At 36.4% G+C, this 25,867-nt stretch overlaps 1 protein-coding gene across 2 annotated transcripts in view; it reads right to left on the bottom strand.

Moving 5' to 3' along the window:
• Window positions 1–25,867, bottom strand: part of LOC150074954 (transportin-3-like) — a 742,971-nt gene that overhangs the window by 100,987 nt on the left and 616,117 nt on the right. For both annotated transcript variants that reach the window (XM_090388987.1, XM_090388988.1), the window contains 2 exons: window positions 19,365–19,481; window positions 7,574–7,668 (listed from right to left, as the gene is read on the bottom strand). In XM_090388987.1, coding sequence (XP_090245113.1) covers window positions 7,574–7,668; window positions 19,365–19,481 — 212 coding nt within the window. The remainder of the gene's footprint in view (window positions 1–7,573; window positions 7,669–19,364; window positions 19,482–25,867) is intronic.

Below are 25,867 nucleotides of genomic sequence, written 5' to 3'. Positions count from 1 at the left end.
TGTTTGTTGTCTCTTTGCAGCAATAGCACTATCTATCTCTCTGTTTGTATTTGCTGATAGGGACCAGGTTGCGGTGCCAGTGCCTGGGCTCCCCACCTACCACGGAGCCCAAAGGGATGCCCACTACCTGGCAAGCTCGAGAGTGGGATGCCAGGGCTTCCCAGACACCATATTTGTACTGCCGCCAGCCTCCAGTCCCTCGGCCCATGAGGGTAGGGGCATGGCATTGTCATGGTTTACCCTTGCAGGTGAACCCAATAGCCAAATGAAGAGAATTGGCACCAGATGTTAATGTTTTAAAAAGACATTTCATATGGATGTTTCAAGCCTGATTAAATGGTCTAAAGTGGATCTATTCTTCGGAAGCCATATTGCACTCACATTAAATGGTCCAAATACCATTTAATGTGGGCATTGACCATTCCAGAATTTTTCACAGACAGGATGGTAGTTTGTTGGGATTTTGGATCTTTTTCTGGCTTAGAAAATGCAAGCATGATTGCCTTATGACAGGAATCTGAAAACTGCTCTTCTAAAAGGATCTTATTGTACATAAGGGGCAGTAAATCCATGGATTTTGCTAACAGATATTTGTTCATATCATAATGGATGGGATCTGGCCCAGCAGCACTTGTATTGGTAAGAGTTAGAGATGTTTCTTCTATGGTGAAGAGCCCATTATAAAGATGAGAATCCTTACATTTAAAGTTAATAGGCTGCTTTTCATGTTTTTCCTCCATGATCAGGAAATCTGGGAGCAAGGGGATGTTGAAGAGATAGTAGCAAAAGTCTCCCCAAGAGCATTAGCTATTGCAGTTAGGTCTGCAATAATGCATCCATTATATTCCAATAAATGGGGTAATGGTAAAAATCTCTTTGAATTCAGCATTAATATGCATTACATAGAGCTTTGTTTTCTCACTCCAGTTTACTGTAATAAGGTTTTTTTTTTTAATTATATAAAATATTGGTCTTTAAGGAACTATATAATGTTCAATTAAAACATCTAAATCATAAAACTAATGAAAATAATAAATAAGGTTGTAAAACAGACATGTATATGCATTATACATACTTATGTTTATTTCTTTTGAATATTGATCTATTCAAGGCTCTAATGTTTGTGTGAATGAATATATGTATCTTATTTTCTTAAATTTAAATAAACTGTTCATAGGCAAAGCAGAGCATCCAAATTAGGCTGACACTTAATCTATGTTAGCACGTGATTGGACTCCATTAGAACAAAAAATAGCATAATAAAATACATTAAATGTAACAGTAAACTTAAATAAAAAATGAATTAGTAATGTGCAATTGAAGAATGCAATGGCATTAGTGATTCATCAGTTATGTTTGGGTATATATATATATATATTATGTTACATTACATGCTTTAGTTTTAGGCAAGGAGTAGTGCAAAATGATAGACATACCCAGTTAATCTCTGGAGTACACATACGCAAAATTTTATGTTAGATTGTCAAACTATATAAACACAAGATAATATATAAAATCTTATCATTTCATATCTAGAGTCTAGCTGGCTTTTACAAGGCCAAACATTCGGAAAGAAGGGATGTTGTTGTTGTAATTATTATTTGGCTCAATGACAGAAGGGCTACTGAGGCCAAACTGTGTCTGCTCATAGTTTATTTAGTTGAAATATACCGCTGTAGATGTTAAATTAAATACTCCTGTATAGGCCAATACATTTTAAATAGATTACAAGTTCTTCTATGTTTGCATTATTTCCAAGGATATGAGTTAATCATGTGAGAGGTTCAGCCTAGAGATCGACTGAAAAGTGTTGGACCGTATGGTTGAATATAAGGGACAATCAAACAGAAAATGCCTAACTGCAAGTTGACTGTCACAGGATGAACACAGTGGTGGATCTTCTCCCAGTAGCAGGAAAAGATGGGTATGATGAGTGTGTCCAATTCTGAGTCTTTTCAGTACCACTTCCTCTTGTCTGTTTTGTCGAAAGCCGGAGAGTCACAGCTTTGGTTCTTGCTTTATCTGGTAAAGTCAGTATTCCCTTTCCAGATCTGCGACCAATTGTTGTAACTTGCTTTGCGAATAACAGGCTTATAATCAGTGTAAGGAACGAGAGGATTTTCTGGAACAGCTGGTTGAGGTTTTTTAGCTGCGAGGTCCACACTTTCATTTCCTGGAATGCCAGAATGGCCAAGGATCCAGCAAAAGCTGATTGAACACGCTGCAGGAAAATAGCTGAGAATGAATGTGTTTCAAGGTAGGATGAGAAGATGAGAAATTCTTCCTTATGGCAGAAACAGAAGTGAGGGAGTCAGTATAAATTATGGCAGGTGAGATGGAAAGTTCAATAATTTTATTAAGTACTAATTTGATAGCATATAATTCGGTGGTGAAGACGCTGCAGGCTAATGGTAGTGAGGCTATAACCGTTATAGAAGGAAAAACTGCAGCAGCACCAACCATACTGTCTGTTTTGGATCCATCAGTATAGATTTTACAGACATGGCAGTTCAGAGTAGTGTGAGCTAAGTGCAGCTGCCTGATATTAAAGGAAGGTACAGTATTCTTTCCCCCACTCCAGAAAATGTGTATCATGAGAGGCAGAAACGTATGTCCAAGGTGGAATAGGTGCAGTTGCATCCTGAAAAATATCGCTTAAATTGATATTCCAACTCTGAGAGAGCTCTTTAATCCTGAGTGAAGCAGGTCTGTTTTAATTTGGCTTGATCTCGTAGAAAATCCCACTGAGTATTATAAAGATACTCCCAACTGAGGTGAGATGAAGACTCTGGATCTTAGCAGCATAGTGGAGCAGTAAGGATTTCCTACGAAGGTGTAATGGAGGATCATGTGCTTCAATATAAAGACTCTAGATTGGACAAGTCCTAAAAGTGCCCAACACAGTCCTGAGAGCACTGTTGTTGTTGTTGTTGTTATTTGGTTTTTAGGAGCATTAGCAACTAAGGAAACTAATGCGGAAAGGTCAGGAAATGCGGTGGTCATTTCCTGACCTTTCCGCATCCTCCGTATTTGGTGGTCACGGGCTCGAACCCCGGTCTAATCAAGAAGCGTGTGCTACGCACTGCCACTCCTGCCCACCTGGCTACAGAGGCGCCCTTGAGAGCACTGTGCTGGATAACATTTAGACGTAAAGTAGTGCTCCTGGCAGAGTCATAGACCGGACAACAATAATCTAGCTGTGAACAGATTAAAGTTCTATAAAGATACAGTAGAGTATACCGATCAGTGCCCCATGACATAGACGAGACTGATCACAGTACATTCAGATGCTTTAGACAGTATTTCTTAAATGAGAGATGTTTTTGTTGGGTCAACAATAATTAATGTGCACTATGAATAAATTTTATATACAGGTGACCCCCGCTTAACGCTGATCATTCGTTCTGGAAAAACAGAGCGCTAAGTGAATCCGCGCTAAGCGAGCGCCGCTTTCCCATAAGGTAACATATGTATTTGTGAGCTGCGGTCGGCGCCATAGGATATTTCCTAATTAATAATAAACGGTAATGAAAAGATGCACAAATGTCGGTCAAAATATTTAATATTCAAATATTTTCACATATAAAATATTCTGCATTACATACGTATAATTATGTGGTAACTACTTGCGTCTCAAAAGTAAACAAAATTCCAATTAAAATAATGAATTTTATTGATTTAATTTAATGGATGAATTTAATCATGAAAAATGTGTGTATTTTGAGTTGAACTTTGGCCCTCTTCCAAATAAACTAAAAGGGGTATTAATTTTAAATGGCCCGCAGCGTTACCACCCAACAATAAAGTCAACCGATCCTTCGCCGCTTTGAAACTTGGCATGTTTTTTGTTCTTTCAATATGAAACTTCTTTTAGGCATTCGTTTCCACAAAAGTCCTGCTTCATCTATGTTAAAAACTTGTTGAGAAGTACAACACATAATACCCCTCTTCAATAATTTTAACAAGTTCTTTTTTGAAAGTTTCGGCTCCTTAATCTGCACTAGCGGCTTCTCCCGGGATTTTAAATCTATTCTACCAGTTTTAAATGGTTCCACATTTTTTTTTTAGGCGAGTTTTCTTCAGATCATCGTATTGGCTAATCTCTTTCTCTCTCTCTCTCTTTTTTTAATATTTAACTTAACTGAATTCTGCATTGGAATATTATCTTCAAAAAAATTAGTCTTTCCATTTCAATCCTAATAGCCGGTCTAGTCCTAGTTGCTTGCAGTGGAACAGCTATCTTTCCCGCTGCTAAAATTAATTCTTTATTTTTTCATAATTGTTCTTACAGTTAAATTTGCGAGTCCTAAATTATGGCACACATCCGCTTGTCGTTGACCGGAATCGATTCGCTTCAAAACGTCTAATTTAATTTTCAAATTTCAGTCTTTTTCTTACATTTATAGTCTTCGTACTGCGCCCAGACGTTGTTGCATTTTCATTCCTGTCGGTCATTATTAGCTCTTCGAAAATATAACTGCGTTGGTTGAATTAATTATGATACAATGTTCAAGTAAACTGTCCGTTACGCACGATGTCTAATACTGTACTGAGTGATGACTAACTAGACTTTGGATAAATGCATATAACGCAAATATTACAAGCAATATATTTGATCATTTTTTAAAATGTTGATCTCGGAACTACGTAACAAGTGACTGTACTTAAATTAGCGTGAGAGAAAATTTCACTGAGCGTGGGAAAATTGCTCAAGTCGACGTGGGAAACGTTTTAATGCTGTTTTGCTATTCATTTTCAAGCTATCGACTCCATCAAATGAAACGATTTCGTTAAATATGTCAAAAATGTAATCTGTAAAAGAGCGTTATAGTGATCTGTGACAGCGTTATAGTCAGATACGGGTTATAATATAAGAACAGCGTTATAGCGAATCAGCGTAAAGCGAACCGCGTTATAACGGGGGCCTGCTGTATATATAAAAATATATATATATATAATGTGTGTGTGTGTGTGTGTGTGTGTATATATATATATATATATATATATATATATATATATATACACACATATATTTTAACACAAGTTTTTAACATAGATGAAGCAGGACTTTTGTGGAAACGAATGTATATATATATATATATATATATATACATATGTATGTGTGTGTGTGTGTATATATATATATATATATATATATATATATATATATACACACACACACATACATATAAATTATTTTTGTAATATTAAATTTGTATAACCATTTGACTTTATATTGTATAACCTTTAGACCCTATTAAAATTGCATACCGATCATTACAGACACAGAGAACTGCTTATCTTTATTTTTCCTTTCAATCTGGATGGTTGACCCTTGAAAAAGTCACCCAGATTGTAGATATGCAAATGATAAGATTTTATATACTACCTTGGGTATTTATATTCTTTAGCAATCTGACATAAAATTTTGCCTACAACACAGATACTCCACAGATTTAACTAGGCATGTCTATCATTTATCACCAACTCTTCACCTAAAACTAAAACATGTAATCTAACGTAAAATACTATATACAGCCAACTCTTGGTTTACGAATGAATTCTGCACCAAGACATTGCTCGTTATACGTTTTGTTCATTATGTGTATCTTACATTCCTGAGCTTTTACGATAAGTATCCGTATAGGTTAGCAACCATTTTAAAGCATTAAAACCATGTACTAATCATCGAATGGTCTATACAATAATGTTTTATTATAATGTATGTATGCGTTATGGTTTATCATATATGGTACGTAAAGTAAAATAAAATAAGAAAAGAATAATAAAAAAAAAAAAAAAAAAAGATATCATACTTGTTAATTTTAATTAAAAATAAAGAGTTACAAAATAGAAATAAAGAAAATGAGTACTAACATAATATATGTACTGTATTCACCATTTACACATCAATATCTTCATCAGAGTTCAATTTTTTCCACATAAGTGACACTAGGTGCAGATGAGGTAGATGGAAGGGAATCTGATAATGAAGAAACAGCTGGGTTTCTACTTTTTCAAAATATGCTTTTATAGAAGATTGCACAGTTAGTTTATTTTTTTCTTCAAAAATCTCACCACAGCATGCTAGACATTCACAAATGCCTCTTTTCACTTTAGCAATTCTTTGCGTCTTCTTCTTCTTCAAAGATTGCCAACCCCTCAAAAATTGATTTAAAAGCTGCAGCCATTTTTTGCTTTGTAAATATTCTTCTGGTTCTTCTGCTACTTCAAATTTAGATGCTGCGTCTCTATTTCAATTATTTCACCGGTTGTTAATTCCTCAAAATGTGAGTCCAAAAGCTCTCTCAACATCAATCACATCAAGGTCGAGGTCAATTTTATTGCCCAGTTCAACAAATTCTTCAGTCACAGGTTCTACTGGCTCCTCAGAATCACTTATTCACAAACTGTGAATAAGTTTTTCCACACACCACTCAAGTTTGTTTCCTTCACATCCTCCCAGGCACCAGCAATGTTTTTCAATGCATTATAAATGTTATATGCCTTAGTTTTATTAACCTAGAACAGTTCAGTATAATTATCATATAATAATTTTCTGATAATTATTGTAATAAATACATTTTTTAAAAGTTTATTTATTTAAATCTTACAATTATGTTCACTATATGTTTGGCATTTCGTTTTATAAGGAATGTTACCTATTGGCACTTTAAGAAATTTTGAATGAATTGTGAATATAATTTATAAAATACACTAAGTGATCACTGAATTATGACCCCTATGAAAGCTGAATGTGACCCGTTAACCACATGAGGTATGAGACTGCGAAGTTAGTCGACCTACGTAGCATAGATAAGGTGTCAGTGGTTCAATAGGTAGTAAAATTCCGAGCATGATGGGTAAAAGGAAGGATTTATCAGACTTTGATAAAGGACGGATTGTGGGTGATCGACGAGCTGGTGCCTCAATTTCCCAAACGGCTGAACTTGTGGGGTGTTCGAGAGTCGCCGTTGTTAAAGTGTACCAGGACTGACGTCAAAATGGCCAAACAACGACCCAATGACAAAACTGCAAAGGTCAGCGAAAGGTTGATGTTAGAGGTGTATTCAGTGTATTTTTTATGAATTATATTAAATTAACTAGGGTCTTTATGGCCCTTGGGTTAATTCTGTTTTTTCTCATATGGAGGCTTTACATGGAAAACTACATGGAACAAAAAAGGTACTTTGTTCTTGCCAACGAGATGCTCTGAAATTTATTTAGTACAAATCACAGAAGGCGAACCCAACCAAGGGAAAATAAACTCCACTGTTTTTCTTTTCAAAAAAAAAAAAAATAAAATATTGATCTTTTGTCTGATCTTCCCACACTGCAAAATACTTTTATAAATCTGAATAAGTAAATAAATTTATTGCTTTATTTAATTTAATTTTTCATTTTTTTTTATTATCTGAGAGAATATATTTCCCAGTCAATCACCCTGAATAACTGCAAATCCAATTTACATCAAACAGTTTCCAGCTGCTTGGCCTGGTTTTTAATTCAATGGCAACAGATTTTCTTACACAAACTACATTTTTTTATATGGTTATAAATATAAACAGTTAACCTTGTACAGAGCCGGAAGAGATCTTCAACAGTATCTGGACGATTCCTCAAAGAATTTGCACTTTCTAGAAGCCTAAATGTCGGGCCACAGAATGCCTGTTGCAATGAATAATAGCACTTCAGTATACATCTTTAAGGAGTTTGCTCACAAAAATATTAATAATGAAAATTACACTACCTTTATTTACCTGGTAATATATCAGGTAAATTTTAAGTAAACTAACTTATTAGTTTAATAGGTTTAGAAATTATCTAGTTTAAAAGTTGCTAATTTATTTTTAATTTCAGGTTGCCCACGCACAAGTAAAACTCAACAAATTTGAGTTTTACTGATGCATGGGCAACTTAGGCCATGGTGTGCCAAATCCAATAAATTAAAAAAATTTTAAATTAGAAGTAACTACAGATAGCATGAAAAATGTGTTAAAAAAAGTAAATATCAATAAAAACAGTTAAATAAGCAAAATTGTATATGATGATGATATTAAAATGATAAGAATACAAATTCATAATTTTTATAAACTGAAAAATCTCAGATGTATCATTTTGTTAGATAAAATTTTTAGTGTCATGACTCAGTCAGGCAGTTAAATTAACTAAAACATAGATGCTGTGCATCAGTAAATGCCTGTAATTAGATAAAAATGTGCTTGATGGTTAAAATGTCAAATGCTCTTGATGGTTAAAAGTTCTCCCAGTTAGGGGAGGGGTCATCAGCACTCAGCAGAAAGGAAGGTGTAAGATGACTATGTAAGATGTGAAGTTAAATGAAAATAATTTTGTCTTTATGATTCCTGCACAGACTAGACCGCCATTGTTGGATTAAAGACATGACCTACGTGTAGTTTGTCTATTTCATGAATCTTGCTACTGGGACTATAAACTATACTCCCAAAAGCAAGATTTACTTTTGTAGTCTGTATAGAGAAGTTACAGGCCAAGATTATTCAGGGGAAATTGCTGATTTGGCTGCAATGTCAGAGAAATTATTTCCCCTAATCCCAATATGTCAAGGGATCTAGAAAAAGCAAATATCAAATTCATAAAGATAATGTATCTTTTGCTGAACTTGAGATAGAACTGGACAAGTTATATCTCAAGCGAGCTTAAATTACTATTTAAGTGCATTACAGCCACTTCCAAGCTTACATAATACTCTACTTACAGAAATATTATAAAATTTTCCATTTTTATAATGGAAATTGCATTACACTTTCATCGTTATCTTATTTTCCATTATAAGAATCAATTTTGAACGCCTTTGTGATATTTTTCAAAAATACATTTCTGGAGGTTACTACCATAAAACAATAAAAACAATTTGTACTTTCCGGTTTATTTGGCTTTTCTGTTAGCACAATCTATTATAAACGGGTAGTAAACTTGATATTATTGCATTTGCGATAATACTGATAACTGGAATTCTGTGGGTTTTTACGTTATGGTATTATGGTGAAATGAGTTCCCCTTCATATGACTGAAGATTTCAATCATATGAAAAACAAATAAATTTTCAGAATCTTCTCCTCATTCCTATTTACTTATTACAATGGTACATAAATAAGAGCTTACATATGCACAATTTTTCCTACGTTCTATTAATATTTTTAATATTAATTAAAAAAATTAATTAATTACATTAATTAATAAATAAAAGGTAACTCCTTGTTTATTTCCAAAATATTACAATGGTGAAGGGAAAGGGACCAACGGAAAGTGCAAGTGCTTGCAGTGCTAGGAAACAAAACGAAATTGATTTAGAAACAAAGATGACTGATTAAGAATTACGAAGCAGGACCAAGTTCGTCATCTATTGCCCGGAATTAGGTCTCGCTACTTCAACAATGAATCCTATTTTAAGGGCCAGTGCACGTATAAAAGAACATGTCAAAGGATCATTGATCCTTTGACATGTTCTTTTATGTCAAAAACAGCATTCAGGTGCTATATATCAAAGATGCAAAAGCTATTAATAATATGGATGGGAAATCAGATTCAGAAGAAAGTGCCCAAGTCCAATGGCCATTCAAGCATAAGCGAGAAATATTTATGAAGATATTAAGGATAAGTACGGCGAACTGCAAGCCAAGTTCATGGTAAGCAATTGGTAGTTTAATAGGTTCAAGCATCGTGCTGATTTCCAAAACATTAAAGTACGCGGTGATGTCCCAGTGCCAATTCTGCAGCTGCAGGGAAATTTTTGATGTGTTGGACAAAAAAAACCCCTTCTAAATCTCCACAGCCCTCAACTTCTGCACGGCATGCTTATCAGTTGGAGAGTTAATTCTGGCAATGACACTTGAAAGGTAAAACTTGCTGACGTTATGCCTGTCTCCTCTCTCTTTTTGTAATTTTATAATTTTTCCTGCCCACGAGAAAAAAAAAAATTGAACAAATAATTCTATTTACATGTTTAGCATCTAGGGAAATTCCGACTTATGTAGAGTTCCGCGGAATGCAACCCTTACCTAAGTTAGGGAGTTGTTGTTTGGTTTTTAGGAGCATTAGCAACTAAGGCCATATTGCTCCGGGGATATGTGGTGGTCATTCCCTGACCTTTCTGCATCTTCCGTATTTGGTGGTCACAGGCTCGAACCCCGCTCTAATCAAGAAGCGTGTGCTATGCACTGCTGCTCCTGCCCACCTGGCTACGGAGGTGCCAGTTAGGGAGTGGCTGTACTACTATTTAAGCAAGCTTAAATAACTTTAAGGGGGGTGTCAGGGTGGTTAACTAGTCAATTGTTTATATAATAATGTCAGAAATGTCATCAATAAAATGAGTGAATTTGAATTGCTGGTTAGGACGAGTTTAATATCTATATAATATTGGTGTAGATACACCATAGATAACTCTTAAGAAACTACGATTAGTGTGGGAGCATCATTTACTCTGTATCTCATGTGCTTCCTGCACAACGAGTTGCCATGGTATTGCACTACCTCGAATAAGTAATGCTTCACTAATAGAGAAGACTATTTTTACTTATTCTCAGTGAGTACCTTCACAACTGGGTTGTCATGTCTGCAATACCAGGGTACCTGCCCACCCACCATTGATAGGCCAATAGCTTTGAAACAGTGCCGTCTGGGTGGTGGTGGTACTCACTGAGAGTAAGTAACAATAGTCTTCTCTATTAGTGAGATGTTACTTATTCAAGGTAGTGCAATACCATGGCAACTCGTTGTGCAGGAAGAGCACAATATGAGATACAGAGCAAATGATGCCTCCCATACTATCATCGTAGTTTCTTAAGAGTTATCTATGGTGTATCTACACCGATATTATATAGATCTTACTCTTAACATATTATGCCTTGTGCATTTAGTTAATTTTTAAATATTATCATATAAACCTTTTGGCATCTCTCATATTGTGTGATTATCTTCACAACTGGGTTGTCATGTCTGCAATACCACGGTACCTGGTAGGTACCCTGGTATTGCAAGGATCATTTGTTGTGCTGATTTGGCTATGGATCCAGTAGAGGCGGATATGGAATTTACTTTCACAGAGTATATATCGTTGCTTATAAGGCCTGTAGTGCACACAGAGAATTGGTGTATACAATAAACTGTTGATATTGGCAAGCTCTTATGAAAGGCTAGCTGTTTAGTGTGCAGCTCTATAGTGTATATGCTACCGTCAGGAGAATCTGCTCAGATATAGTATTATCTGAAGAAATAGCAGCAGATTCTATACACAATTCTAACTTTATCCCATTTAACAAATGCATTTCGAACATTTCTGCAACCCACAATTCAGTGCAAAACACACTATTTGCAAAATTTACAAGTGATGCAGTAAATTTGTTCACCACTGTAGGTAATGGATGCCTCCATTACTCTAACACAGGGAGACTGTCAAAAACTTGCTGGATGCCCTTTCCCCAAAGGACAATGATCTGCTCACCAACAAGCAAATGCAAATCATGCATCTGCAGCAGTGATGTCTGGCTCAAGGTTATGGTTTTCTGATAGGGACTGTCACTGTGTTGGGCCTAGAAGATTTATGAGAATTTCAATTTGCTTCAGTCCTCACTTCAACAACTAAACTGGATGCCTCCATTACTCTAACATAGGAAGACTGTTAAAAACTTGCTGGATGCCCTTTTCCCAAAGGACAATGATCTGCTCACCAACGAGCAAATGCAAATCATGGAAAACAGTGGCACTTATTCCACCACCGTTGCCAATGAAACCTTTTCTATGAAGGAACTTCAAGCAGCCCTCAGCAGAACCAAAGAGAACAAAACTCCAGGTAAGGGCTTGCTTGAAGTGGATGTGGTTAAAAAAAATTTGCAGAACTCTTTCCACAGTGACTACTAGCTACTTACACTAAATGTCTCCAGTCAGGCACATTCTCTACCATATGGAAAGAAGCCCATTTAAAACTTATTCTTAAAAGTCCAGAAAACCCAGCCAAGAAATCAGTGTAGATCAGAATGTCTGCTTGGATGTTGCATTAGTCAAACAAACCCAGTTGAGCATGCACTCCACTCAAACTTACAATTAGCACGACATGCACACAGATAATGACCGAAGCATGTGGTGGGCTGTCACTTGGCTCCAGATCAAATGTCAGATGCTGCGATGCAAACTGAGGCATTGTGCAGGATCTCCTTGATAACACAAAGGGAAAGTTCTGGGCAAATCTCAATAAAACAGACTTCTGAAATTAAGCATGCCAATCTATTAGCTCATGAATATACTGAGGCTTTAAGTTTGAATTTTCTCACAAGGATCACGAATAGATCAATCTCACCCATCCAGCCTTCCAAACATATCCCTAAACTGCGCCAACAGCAATCCTGAGGTGCAATCACCCACAATCATATGGAACAAGCCCATAGACAACCACTTGTAAGCTACCAACCATCACCAATTGTCTAAGTCCTATGCTGATGTCCTGACTTCAAACATTTACACTCCAAGGTGGATGCCTACCACCTAGGAATAGTCATCAGGGCGCTTCATTGAGTAGTTGTACTCCCCCCCTTTCAAAGCCCGATTCAGCACTAGTGCTGCCATTTCTTTGTCTCCCCAACCCAGTAGAAATGTCCATATGAACCCTGCCACACGGCTATGCCATCCCTTCACTTGCAACCAGATGGAGCATGCCCGCCATCACAAACTGGATCAGTTTCATGTAGTAGTAGTAGTAATGGCAAATAATTCAGGAAAACAAGCTTATATAGCATCGGCCTAAAAAAAAAAAACTTCACCCATCTGTACCCTCCAAGAATTTGTCTAGTTCTCCCTTGAATTTATCCAACACATCCACAACAGATTGAAGCCTATTCCAACAATCAACCACCCACTGGCTGAAATTAAACTTCCGCACATTTATCCTGCAAACATCCTTCCTCAATTTGAATTTATATCTCTTCATGTGTGCAGTCTCAGCAAGTGGAAGAATACCATTAACATTCAGCTTAATCAACCCAGTCAAGGTTTTGAACACTTCAACCTGATCTCCTTGCAGGTGGCTGGTATCAAGACACTGCAATTTGCAGAACTGAAGCCATTCTAGGTAAGAGCATCCTTTTGTTCCCTTCACCAATCTGATTGGCCTTCTCTGTACCAGTTCCAGCAGATCTACATCTTTCCTAAAGTGAGGTCCCCAGACCTGTATAGAGTACTCAATGTGGCTTAACTATGGCCTTATACAAAGGGTTAATAACCTTCTTATAATTGCTAGCAAAGTTTCTGTATATCATTGGTTGGTTGTTGTTGGATTTTTTTTTGGAGCAAAGGCAACTTTGGCCATATTGTGCCGTATATCAATGACAAAAACCCCACAAGCTATCCTGGCAGCATGTTTGCACTGCTCACAGATTTTCATATCTGACTGCACAACCACCCCTAGGTCTTTCTCATTCTCCACTTTGCTGAGTGTAGTACCACACAATAGTAAGTTACTCTGAGTTTATTGCTACCCATGTGCTGTACCTTGCCTTTGTTAATGTTAAACTTCTACCATTTCTCAGCACATCTATATTTCATTTACCCAATTTTCTCACCCTGATGACTGTCTTTAACCATCATGCCAACCTTTGCATCATCTGCAAACGTAGACACTAAGCCTGACATACCTTCATCAATTTCACTGATAAATATTGAAAACAACAATGGAATCAGTACTGAACCCTGGGGAACTGCACTAATAACATTAGTCCATGAAGAGAAGTGTCCATTGATAAACACTCTATCATCTTCCACTTAAACATTCCTTTATCCATAGCAGTAACTTGCCCTTAATGTCACATTGTATCAGTTTGTACAGTAATGTTTTTTTTTATTTATTATTGTTATCATTAGCCATATGGTGCAAGGAAGCCTGAGGCTTATGCTACACTAGACAAAAAAAATTTCTGAATTACCCTGAGAGAGAGAGAACGAGAAGAGTCAGAAGTAGAGGGGATTCATCAAGAAAAAGAAGAATGATGATATCCAGCTCAGGATCATGGGTGTGCCAATCCCATACTCACCAGGTGTGAACCCAGTATCAAAAGCCTTCCTGAAATCTAAATACAGCATGCCAAAATTATTTTTGCATCCAGCACCTTGGTCATTGCATCATAGTAACCTAGGTATCAATGGACTTTTTGATGCTATAGAAGCTGAACTTTATTCATTAACTGGCAATGAAGATTATAAATCCGATAAAGTTAGCAGTTGACAGAGAAAATTACTCTTTGATTTACTACAATCGTCCATTGTAAACTGTTTAAAAGTTCTTTGCAATAAACTGTTAGTATAAATTAACATGTGTTGAGGCATCTCAAGATATTTAAAATTATTTTTGGTATATTTACAAATTTAAATTTAAGGGCAACATCACCAAGAGAATATGACAACTGTATTATAAATTTAATAAATACTTACTCAGATGACATTGGCGCTAAATATTTTTAAAGAAGAATTAACCAATTTTATACATTTAGCAAAATATGAAAATTTAAATTCACCTTCTTTAATGTATGAAGCAATTCAAGGAGGACCAGTATCAACTTTTCTTAACGTGGACATAATTTTAAAAATAATTTTGTCAATTCCTGTTTCGAATGCATTAGCAGAACGACCGTTCTCTGTGCTTAAAAGAGTTAAGAATTATTAGAAATTCACTTGGACAAGAAAAATTAAGTAATTTGGCAATAATTGTATTGAGAATGATATTACAAACAGATTGATTATAATGAACTGATATACAATTTCCTAGCTCAAAAAGCACGAAAAGTCTAAATAAAGTAGTGTAAAAATACTTATAAGATTAAGCATATATATTATTTCTGAATTATTCTTCTGGATTAGATATTTTTCTTATGTCATATAATTTGTTTGATTTGTATGTCACAATAAAATTAAATTGAAAAATGTTCTTTATTAGTTTTTCTTTAGCTGGGGGGGGCCCCCAAATTCCATTTTGCTTTGGTGGCCCCATAACATGCCAATGATAACCTAAAAAAAAAAACAAGACCAAGAACGTGGGGGTATATATTTATTGTAAGTTTTCTGGTTTAACAATATGGAATACAAAAATTTCAAACAATGATAAAATATTCATTCTTTTATTGTAATTTCCATATAGTCAACTCATTCTCACAAAATGTTTACGGTGACTTTTGCCAAGCTCTTGCATCCATAGCCAATCTATGGTTGCGATTCAACCATGATTTGAGAAATGGAGTTGCATCCCAATCCGCTAACTCTTTTCCCAATAAATTTATTGTCATTAAATCTGATATGTGATCTTTAGTCAAACTATTTCTCATCTCATAAAAATTATGTTCATTAAACTTAAACCACTTTCAGCTTCAGAACTACTGATTGCAATAGTAAACTATATTTTTAGCTTTTTGATTACTTGAAGGGATTGAAACATTTTTTGATTCTACATTATTATCTACAAAATCCTGAAAATCATTCAAATCAATTTCATATTTTAAAATTTCACTTAAATGGTACTATTTTTTTTTTTACCAGCTATGGCGAAGTTAGTTCTTCATAAGGCCAAGTAGATGGTCCTAATAAATCAAAATAATTTAAAATGTTTTGATCATTATTTCTGTCTGATAAAATTCGTAAATTCATGTGCTGAATTATATTTTCTAGTAACACATTCCTAGGAAGAGCACTGAATTTATTATTTTTATTAAATAAAATATCTTTTAACTTATCTGATTTAATCAAATATTCAACTTGCAATTCATGTTGTCCAGTACCAACCTTTAAATGTTCCAAAGCTCTTATTGTGAATTTGATTAATTTTTGCACTTTTGAATGTTAGTTGATCATGATTGAAGTGCAGTTGAAAGTAATGAAAATTCTTCAAGAATGTCTATCATTAAAGCAAGATCTTGCAAAAAATTAATGTCAGCTAATCTCTTTTCCAGGCCAGAATTAGAACTTGAAAAATGCATATATAACGCAGTATATGCATGCCATACAGCATTAGCAGGTCGTAAACTACATGCCACCCATCATGGTCCCAGTAATTGGCCGATCTTAAAAATATCAATTTCAAGTTCTTTAGCTACAGTTTATAGCTCGGGTTAATTTTTATTAGATTGGTGATAAATAGAATAAATTTTACCTAAAAATATTTTAAAATGATTAACTTGTTTTATTTACATACCAACTAAGGCTTTACATACCAACTAAGAAATATTGTTCAAGGTTTAGGCCTAAATGGTTGTCAGATGAACTAATGAGGCATATGGCAGAGAAGAAAAATGCATGGGATACATACAAATTAACACATGACACAGACGCCTATGATAGATACAAATTGATCTGTAACCAAATTACAAAGGAGGTTAGGCAGGCGAAGGCAGATTACGAGAGATCCTTGGCAAGGGATGCGAAGAAAAACAGCAAAGAGTTCTTTACTTATGTAAACTCTAGAAGGAAGGGGATGAATCAGATTGGTCCACTTGAGATCGATGGGTCAACTGTTGATGACCCTGCTCAGGTAGCTAACAAACTAAATGAATATTTTGCATCGACATTCACATATGAGGAGTTATTCAGCGAGGGGAATGCCAGAGGTGTATTCAACTCTAGCAGTAAGCTAGAGAATCTTGTAATAACTGAGAGCAAAGTGGAGGAGAAATTGTTGAAGATAAACACAAGAAAGGCACCTGGGGTGGATGGGATCTATCCAGTTATATTAAAGGAGGCAGCAAAGGAGGTAAGCAAACCCTTATCCATAATTATGAGAGCTTCCTTGGACTCAGGGGAGGTACCCATGGACTGGAGATGTGCAAATGTGACCCCAATTCACAAAGGGGGATCAAAGGCTGACACAAGTAATTATAGACCTGTGAGTTTAACTTCTGTTCCCGGAAAATTAATGGAGGCACTGGTGAAAGAAGCACTGCAGGATCATCTAGACAAGACTTCAGTTATAGCTAGGACACAGCATGGTTTTGTTAAGGGTAAGTCTTGCCTGACCAATTTGATTGGATACTATGATGCAGTCACAAAAGAACTGGATGCAGGGAATAACTTTGATATTATATACTTGGATCTTAGAAAGGCTTTTGATACTGTTGCACATGGAAGACTGCTGCACAAATTGGAGCAGTGTGGCATTGGAGGCAAATTGCTGCTATGGATAAAGGGGTGGTTGAGGGGGAGAAGACAGAGAGTGGTAATCAATGGACACTGCTCATCGTGGACTAATGTTATTAGTGGAGTCCCTCAGGGTTCAGTATTGGGTCCTTTATTGTTTTCTGTATTTATAAATGATATTGATGATGGTATATCAGGCTTAATGTCCAAGTTTGCAGACGATACGAAGGTTGGCAGGGTTGTCAAGGACACTACTGACACTATGCTGCTGCAACAGGATTTGGAAAGGTTGAGCAGATGGGCTTCGAGGTGGCAAATAAAGTTTAACATTGACAAATGTAAAGTACTACATATGGGAAACAGCAACCCCAGAGCAACGTATCAACTCTGTGGTACTATACTGACAGTGGTAGAGAATGAAAGGGACCTGGGGGTGGTTGTGCAGGCAGATATGAAGTTCTCTGAGCAGTGCAGATGGGCTGCAAGAGTAGCTCATGGTGTATTGTCAATGATATATAGGAATTTTTCTAGCAGGGATAAGGAGGTGATTATTCCCTTGTATAAGGCAATGGTCAGGCCACACCTAGAGTACTGTATACAGGCCTGGAGGCCTCATTTCAAGAAGGATGTAGAGCTGCTGGAACGAGTACAGAGAAGGGCAACTAGATTGGTGAATGGGACAAAGGGGTGCTCTTACGAAGAAAGGCTTAAGTTTTGCGAATTACAGTGTCTGGAAACTAGGCACCAGCGAGGTGATCTGATAGAGGTGTACAAAGCCTTGAATGGTTTGAGCATGCTCAATGCGGATGGGATTCTTCCTCTTGCTCAGAATAATCACCTGAGAGGGCATAAATTAAAATTGAGGAAAGACAGATGTAGGATAGATGTGCGGAAATTTGCCTTTAGCCAGCGGGTGGTTGGTGGGTGGAACAGACTTCCATCCCTTGTCGTGGAAGTTGATAGCCTAAATAAGTTTAAGGCTCAGCTGGACAGGTATTTCGAACGAACAGAGGGGTGAAGTGGAAGTGGTTATTTTTATTTATTTATGTTAGTTTTTTTTTTTTTTTTTTTTGGCTGATGCTGCATAAGCTTGCTTTCTTGCATCAAATGCCTCTACTAATGCTAAAATGCTAATGCTAATGCTAAAAATGATTAACTTGTTTTATTTCAGATATTGAATCGTCGAAGTGATAATTGCAATCAATGATTTAAACAGTTCCAAACAACAATTTTAGGAAAAATTTCTAACAACTTAGTAGATACTGGATTTTCCGTGTCACTCTACGGTTTATAGTCATTGTCAGTTTAACAACCAGCTTGCAAAATTCTTGAAAATTTAACAGCTGGCTCCAGCACACCACTGGATATGTCAGCAGTTACCACAATAAATACCTTCTTCTTTATGGGCAGTAATGGTAATGAAATTTGATACTGCAATTTTTGGCATTCATGAAATCTTGCATTTGTGAACAAAACAAATAATCTCTTGATAAATATTTATTTCAAAAATTTGAAAATGGCCTGTTTGTATTCCTTGGTCATCATAGAAAAATAAAGGGGAAGTGCAACTCTAGCATATCAACCAGTCGAGAGCATACCGAACTTTGAAGGGAAGGTACTATTTTCAAAGGGTAGACTTAACTGAGAAAGGTGGCTACCTTTTGTAGGAGGATTTCAAAGCAACATTAGTATCTTTTATTATCTCTACACTTGTTCGTTTATGAATGTCACAGTATGTAGCTGCACTATTTTAAGTTTGATTAATGTAACATTAAGTAGTACGCTTACTCACTTTCACAAACAGAAAGTTAATAAACTAGAGGCCGCCATAGCCAAGTGCGAGGGTGGATAAGTACATGTTCTTTGAAATGACCAGCATTCAAGCTCGTGGCTGCTAAATACTGTGCTGTTTCCTTTATTCTCTCTATCCTGTGAACTCCTCTTGACTGTGTGGTCATCCAGGATTATAAGCAGAAAATTTATTTATTTTTTAGTTTTACCTAAGTACCATTTCAAAGTTAAAGCAAGAACAAAATGCTGGCTTCAGAGGAACAGTTGGCCAACATTTGGTTTTGTTTATATGTGTTTTTTTCGTAATTAAATTTATCTTGTGCTTTGTGGTTATGCAGTAATGTTTTTATTCTTAAATTAACAATGTCTACTGATAAATAAATGTAAAACTTTTGAAATGTATATATAAAATAAAAAAATGTACTTACCTGTAACATATCTAAAAGCCCTTGAACACAACCCAGTTCCGTTCCATACTCATCAACAAGGATACTGCCAAGGTATAGAAAACACGAATGCTGATGGACTTGATAAAGTTGTACCATCTACAAAAGTGAAATGAAAGACCTTATATAAATAATATTCAATTATATGAAGTAGAATTACACCAATTGCTATTTTCTTTATCTAATTAACAATTATAATTAGAGATATAGAAAATATCAATATATCAATACCTGCAAGCAATTATTAGTAGTGGTAAATTAATTCTTTCTTAAATATATTCAAAGTACCAACTTCTATGATGGCAGTTTGGCTTAGTGCAAATTTTGCACATCTTAAATTGAACAACAAAAAAAAAAAAAAAAAAAAAAGGATGGTTGCGAGATAAACTTACATTTAAAAAGTATGCCTATGTCCTCTTATAGGTTTGGCCAAAAAAGAATAGGGATGTTATCAGTATTTAGTTTATTCAAGCAATTTAAATGCTGAAAAAACTTCAATTAGGTCTTCTCACAGGTACCCACTGTTCAAATGCTACAATTTTCTGAAGCATTTCATGGTAAGTGTACCCTTTTTTGTGCTTGATTAAGTGTTTGCTCTTCTCTGAACCAGTTCCAACAGATCCCCATTCCTTCCTAAAATGGGAATTTCCAAAACATACAGTACTTCAGATGCAGGCTAACCAATAGAATAATTACTTTGTTGTCCATGTTGGCAAAATTCCTGTATATCATTGATAAAACGAGATAAGCTGTTCAAGCAGCCTGTTTGCAGTGTTCAGAAAACTTCATGTCGGAGTGTACCATTACCTCCAGATTTCTTTCTTTTGCATGTGGCAAAACTTCAATGTGATAAAAATTAACTGGTACATTACACTGGTATTACTGCTGCCCATATATAGTACCTTGCATTTCATAATGTTAAATCCAACTGCCACTTCACAGCCCATCTGTTTAATTTTTTTTTAGGTTGTGTACTGAATGAGTTGAAACTCATGGAAGTTTAAGAATCGGACAAGGCAGAATACGTTCAAGAAAAACAATGCCAGATAATAACAATAGTGACAAGACATCCTCTTCCGACAATGAAACATATAAGCCTGCAGAGAAGAAAATATACTCAACTGACCACACACTTTGGAAAATTAAATTGGAGGTGACCACAACGGCAAAATTACACTCAAATGGGATATGAATGATATAACTAAAACTGGATGTATGACAGATTTACAGAAGTTTCTTAGTCACAACAATGGATGATCGAAGCAGTATATCAATACATGGTAGAGAAGCTTAAATTTGTTGGCTGCCACAGATAGTCAACACAGTTCAAGACAAAATAAAACTTGCCAATGTAAATAAAGATTTTGTGAGTAAGAAAGATATAATCTTTCTTGTCTTGGACCCTTGTGCACTAGATATGGTCTATTTCTTGGACCCTTGTGCACTAGATATGGGAAAGCCAGCTGATGTTGCAGTTGAATTGAACAGGTACTTTGCATCTGTCTTTACTGATGAAAGATCTTTCATGCTGAGAAGAAGCTGTGCGAGTGAGGCTAAGCCATATGAAATTAGTGATGTTGTAATCACAGATGATTATTTATCAGAAAAACCTCTAAGCATAAAGGCAAGTAAGGCTCCTGGAGTTGATGGCATATACCCTGTAGTTTTGGTGTTTGAGTTTGTTGGTACGTCAGCAAATGTGGCTATAATGCACTGATTTCTGTCTAATATTATCTTACTTGCTTGTTTTTCTACTGCTAAGAGTTCAAACAAGGTGGTATTTATCATATGATTTTAGGAAAACAAAAACGTCATCCATATTCTGACGATCTTCAAGAACGTTCTGTAGCATTAATTGATTGCGAATATTGAAATGCGCAGAGAAAGCAGTTTTTTGTTCTCTTAGATACAGCAGGCATTCTATGATGGTATGCTTTATGGTGAGTGGGCATGAACAGTACTGCATTGTGGGACAACTTTGTTTCTTAATAGGTAACTGCGAGTGAGGTATGTATGACCGATGTGCAATCTCGTTAGTATAGATTCTTCTTTTCTATTTCCTCTCAGACTGGATTTACCACTGTTTGGGTTCTCTTTTTATTTCAAAAAGTTTATTATTTGTTTGTTTGTTTTTCCCACATGCCGTTCTACTTTTCTTTAGAGGTCTGTTGTATAATGGATTCATAGTCAACATGAGGTGTCCTGAAATTGGGTGAGATCAGGTTAGGAGCATTTTGGCAGCTAAATATGCCTGTTCATTTCCTGCAGTTCCAGCGTTTCCAGACATTGAGCAAAAAATTATGTGGTGACCACATCTATGAATTTCTATTAACCGAACTCAGATTTTCACTATAATTTTGAGGGAAAGCACAAGCCAAATGAGTTGAATCATTGAGGTTAATTATGAGGACATTTTTAGACTCGGGAGTTTCCTTTGGATTGGAGAAATGACAATGTATCGCCAATAGACAAAGGCAGTTCTAAGAGTGAAGCGGTAACCACAGACCGGTTAGTCTGAATCCAGGATCATTTAGATAGATAAGACCCTCTGAAGGATATACAACATGGCTTTGTTAAGGGTAAACATGCTTAACTAACTTAGTAGGCTATTTTGACATTGTTACTCGTGAGCCAAATTTAAGGCATAATTTCAACAAAGTTTATTTGGATTACTGGGTGACCGCAGGGCAGAAGGCAGAGGGTTGTGATTAATGGATATTCTTTAGACTGGTGTAATGTCAGGAGTGAGGTCCCTTGAACCACTGTTGTTTCTCATTTTCATAAATGACATCAACGAAGGTGCAATGTCAAAATTTGCAGATAAAGTAAAGATTGGCAGAGTCATTAATGATGAGTGCCAAGCAGTGCTCCTTTAGGACTTGAACAGACTTCAAAAATGGTCAGAGAAGTGGCAGCTTGTTTTAATACTGCTAAATGCAAGGTCTTCCACTTGGGAAAAAGCAACCACAAATAAATTATACACTTGGTGGGGTTGAATTAAAAACAATGGAGGAGGAAAGGGATCTGGGAGTTACAATACAGGCAGTTATGAAGTTTTCTGTTATAAATGGGCAGCCAGGAAAGCCTATTGATTTCCTATTGATGATTTATCGAACGCTATCCTGTAGAGGTAGGGAGATCCCATTGTATAAGGCAATTGTAAGACCACATTTCAAGGGCTTAGTGCACACACATTAAATACAAAACTGCATTTTTGTTGTAAGACTACCTTAGTTTAACTTTATACAAATAACAATGCATATCATGTCAAAGAAATGTATTTCTCTAGTAATTTACAAGTTAGCTTGGGCAATAAGCACATTTCTGGCAAACCAAGAAAATGTCAAATGACTTTTTCTTGGTTAATTATAAAAACATTCACTACAAAATGATTTTGTAGTTAACGTTGCCTGACACTAAACCTGTGATTTGTAATACTGTGTTCAAGTATGGAGACCTCATCTGAAAAAAGACAACGAACTTCTTGAAAGGTCCAAAGATGGGCAACTGGAATAGTGAGATCAGCAGAAGGAAGACTGTATGAGCAAAGACTGATTATGTAGGAGCTTGAAACTAGGCACTTCAGAGGCGAGCAGTTGAGGTTTATAAGGCTCTGAGAGGGATTAGTAAAATGAACTTCTAAAGAATAATTCATTCCTACGACTTGGGTTGGTTGTTTTCTCTCACTACCTCATTCCCCTCCCCACACTTTTGTAAGTATAATTTCGGCTGTTTTGAAGTCAGTAGACTGGGCAGTCAGAGCTATGTCATCTGCATACATGAGTTTCCTAGAAGCAGTTGCTGGAAGATCTGCAGTATAGATATTAAATAATAATGGTGCAAGAACTGATCCCTGTGGTAAACCATCATTATAAGGCTTGCTCACTCTGCCGTTTAAATGTACTTCAAACACTTTATTGCATAGCATATTGTTAAGTAAGATTGCGAGGTATTACAAGGAATAATCTTCAAAAATTTCAGAATCATTCCTTGTCGCCATACTGTGTCATAAGCTGATGTCAAGTCCACAAAGACTGCAATGGTCTTCTTCTTATCTCGAAATCCATTCTCGATGTGGCTAGTAAGTGCCAGTACCTGATCACTACCTGATCAGCAGCTTCGGCTTGGTCGGAATCCGGCTTGTTCAATTGGTATGTGTTGGAAGATTGTAGTTGAGATTCTATTGTAAACCATTCTTTCAATTAATTTGTAACATATTTTTAAAAGTGCGATTGGACAATAATCTTCAGGGCAAGATCCACTTTTCCCAGGATTTAGAATGGCAACTATTTTGGTTCTCTTGAACAAGAGCAGGAACCTACCATTCCGCAAGATGTCATTAAAGAATTTAACTAGCCAGTCCAGAGCTCTTGGACCAGTGTTTCAGGAATTCTGGATATATTCCATCCATTCTGGCTGCCTTGCCTGGTTTTATTTCCTTCAGGGCTGTTGAAATCTCTGTGACTGAAAATTCTCCTGAGAATTGGGAGGTTGGTTCAGCCAAGGATAATCTGGTTCTTAGCTCCTTCTCGAGTTTTTTGACTTAATCTTTGTTGGTATCGGTTGGTCTCTTGGATATGCTGACAATTCTATTGGCTACTTTTCCTGGGGATACTTCTGAGCTTATTAATATGTTTGGGAGTACTACTTCCGAGTTTCCTCAGAAGTGTCCATGCTTTTCTACTTGAGTGTTGGAAATTCATACCTGCTGTCATTATGTTCCATTTCTCTTTCCTAGCAGAATCTAAGCAATGCAATAGTTCATCGGCAATTTCTGTTCTATTGCTAAGTTGGTATTCTTCATATAGCTAGCTCATCACATGTTTGTTATTTAGGAGCATTAGCAACTAAGGCCATATTGCTCCGGGGATATGCGGTGGTCATTCCCTGACCTTTCCGCATCCTCCGTATTTGGTGGTCACAGGCTCGAACCCCAGTCTAATCAAGAAGCATGTGCTACGCACTGCTGCTGCTCTTGCCCACCTGGCTACAGAGGCGCCCAGCTCATCACATCTTCTGTTTCAACCAGGAATGTATTCTTTCCTAAATCCTCTGGGAATATGCTTCGTTGCTATGGAGCATATTAAACCAACAAATCGCTTATAATTGGCAATTTTCGATGGAATCCATTGAATATTGTAATCCACATCATTAGTGAAGGCTTCCCAGTGAGCTTTTCAGGATCTTCATAACCTGAATAAATATTTTCATACATGGCGGCTTAAACCTAACTTAAATAAAACTGAAGTTAGCTGCTTTCATCTGGATAATCAAAGGGCTAATTAGATGCCTCAAGTGGAATATAAAGGCCAACGACTAAAATATAACCCCTGCCCAAAATATCTGGGAATCACAATGGATCGAACACTGATGTATAAACAACACTTTTGTAATATTGCAGCAAAGATAAAAACTAGGAATAACATCTTGCACAAACTCAGTGGAACAGGCTGGGGAGCAAACGCAATGGTGCTATGAACATCAGCCCTTGCCTTAGTCTACCCAGTTGCAGAATACTGCTGTCCAGTATGGCTTAATAGTGCACACACTGTAAAAGTTGATAGCCAGCTGAATGATACAATGAGGACAATATCAGGCACCATTAAATCGACACCTTTAAAATGGTTACCAGTGTTATCTAGCATCCATCCCCCTCATATAAGAAGAGAAACAGCTTTGCTGAAAGAATGGCAAAAATGTCACAGAAATCCTTAATTGCCCATACATCAGGACTCCAAATCCCAGAAGCCGGAGAGATTGAAATCCAGGAACCTCCCATGGAAGTTAGGTGAGAAACTTATTAAGTCACATTTTTAATGCTGATCAGACCTGGCTTGAAGAATGGATCACTTCAAACCCCAACCACCTGGGTTTAGTCAATGATCCATGCAGAGCTGTACCTGGTTTCAACTTACCAAGAAAGGAATGGACATCCCTGAATAGAATCCGAACAAGCCACAGAAGATGCAAGTTCTGGCTGCACAATGTGTAGCTTTGTGACTGTGACAATGTGTGTGCCCAAAGAGGAGATTTGAAGGACCCATTCAAGATCTACATAGTGTTACTGATGATGCTATCAACTGGCTGAATAAACTGGACATTACATTTTAATTCATCAAAATGTTATCTATAATTTTCTCTGTAGATATTGTTTTTAGGCTTATTGTAATTTATTTATATTTTTTGATATTGTCTGTTACAAATGTATCCTCATTTTGCCATACGAAATAATAATACCCCCCCTGCCTGAAAGGATCCTCTTCTAGTTGAAAGGTGCCCACCTTTCAAATAGGTGGGCACCTTTATACTGCCCCCCAACCGCCCCTTCTACCATTTTAACCCCTCCCATATCCTGTCTTCCTACTATCACTTTCAACTTTTAATTTTTTTTTTTTTTTTTTACTGGGCTCTCCCTGTCTCTCACAGGGTTCGCCCCTGCCAGTGCTTTACACTCCCTACTGCCTGGCTCACCTCCTCATGGTGTT

The sequence above is a fragment of the Mastigoproctus giganteus genome, chromosome 14 (genome assembly GCF_048544385.1).
Source record: "Mastigoproctus giganteus isolate SK-2022 chromosome 14, ASM4854438v1, whole genome shotgun sequence".
Lineage (NCBI taxonomy): Eukaryota > Metazoa > Arthropoda > Arachnida > Uropygi > Thelyphonidae > Mastigoproctus > Mastigoproctus giganteus.
Note: the sequence above shows the minus strand (reverse complement) of the source record. Positions and strands in the feature narration are given on the sequence as shown.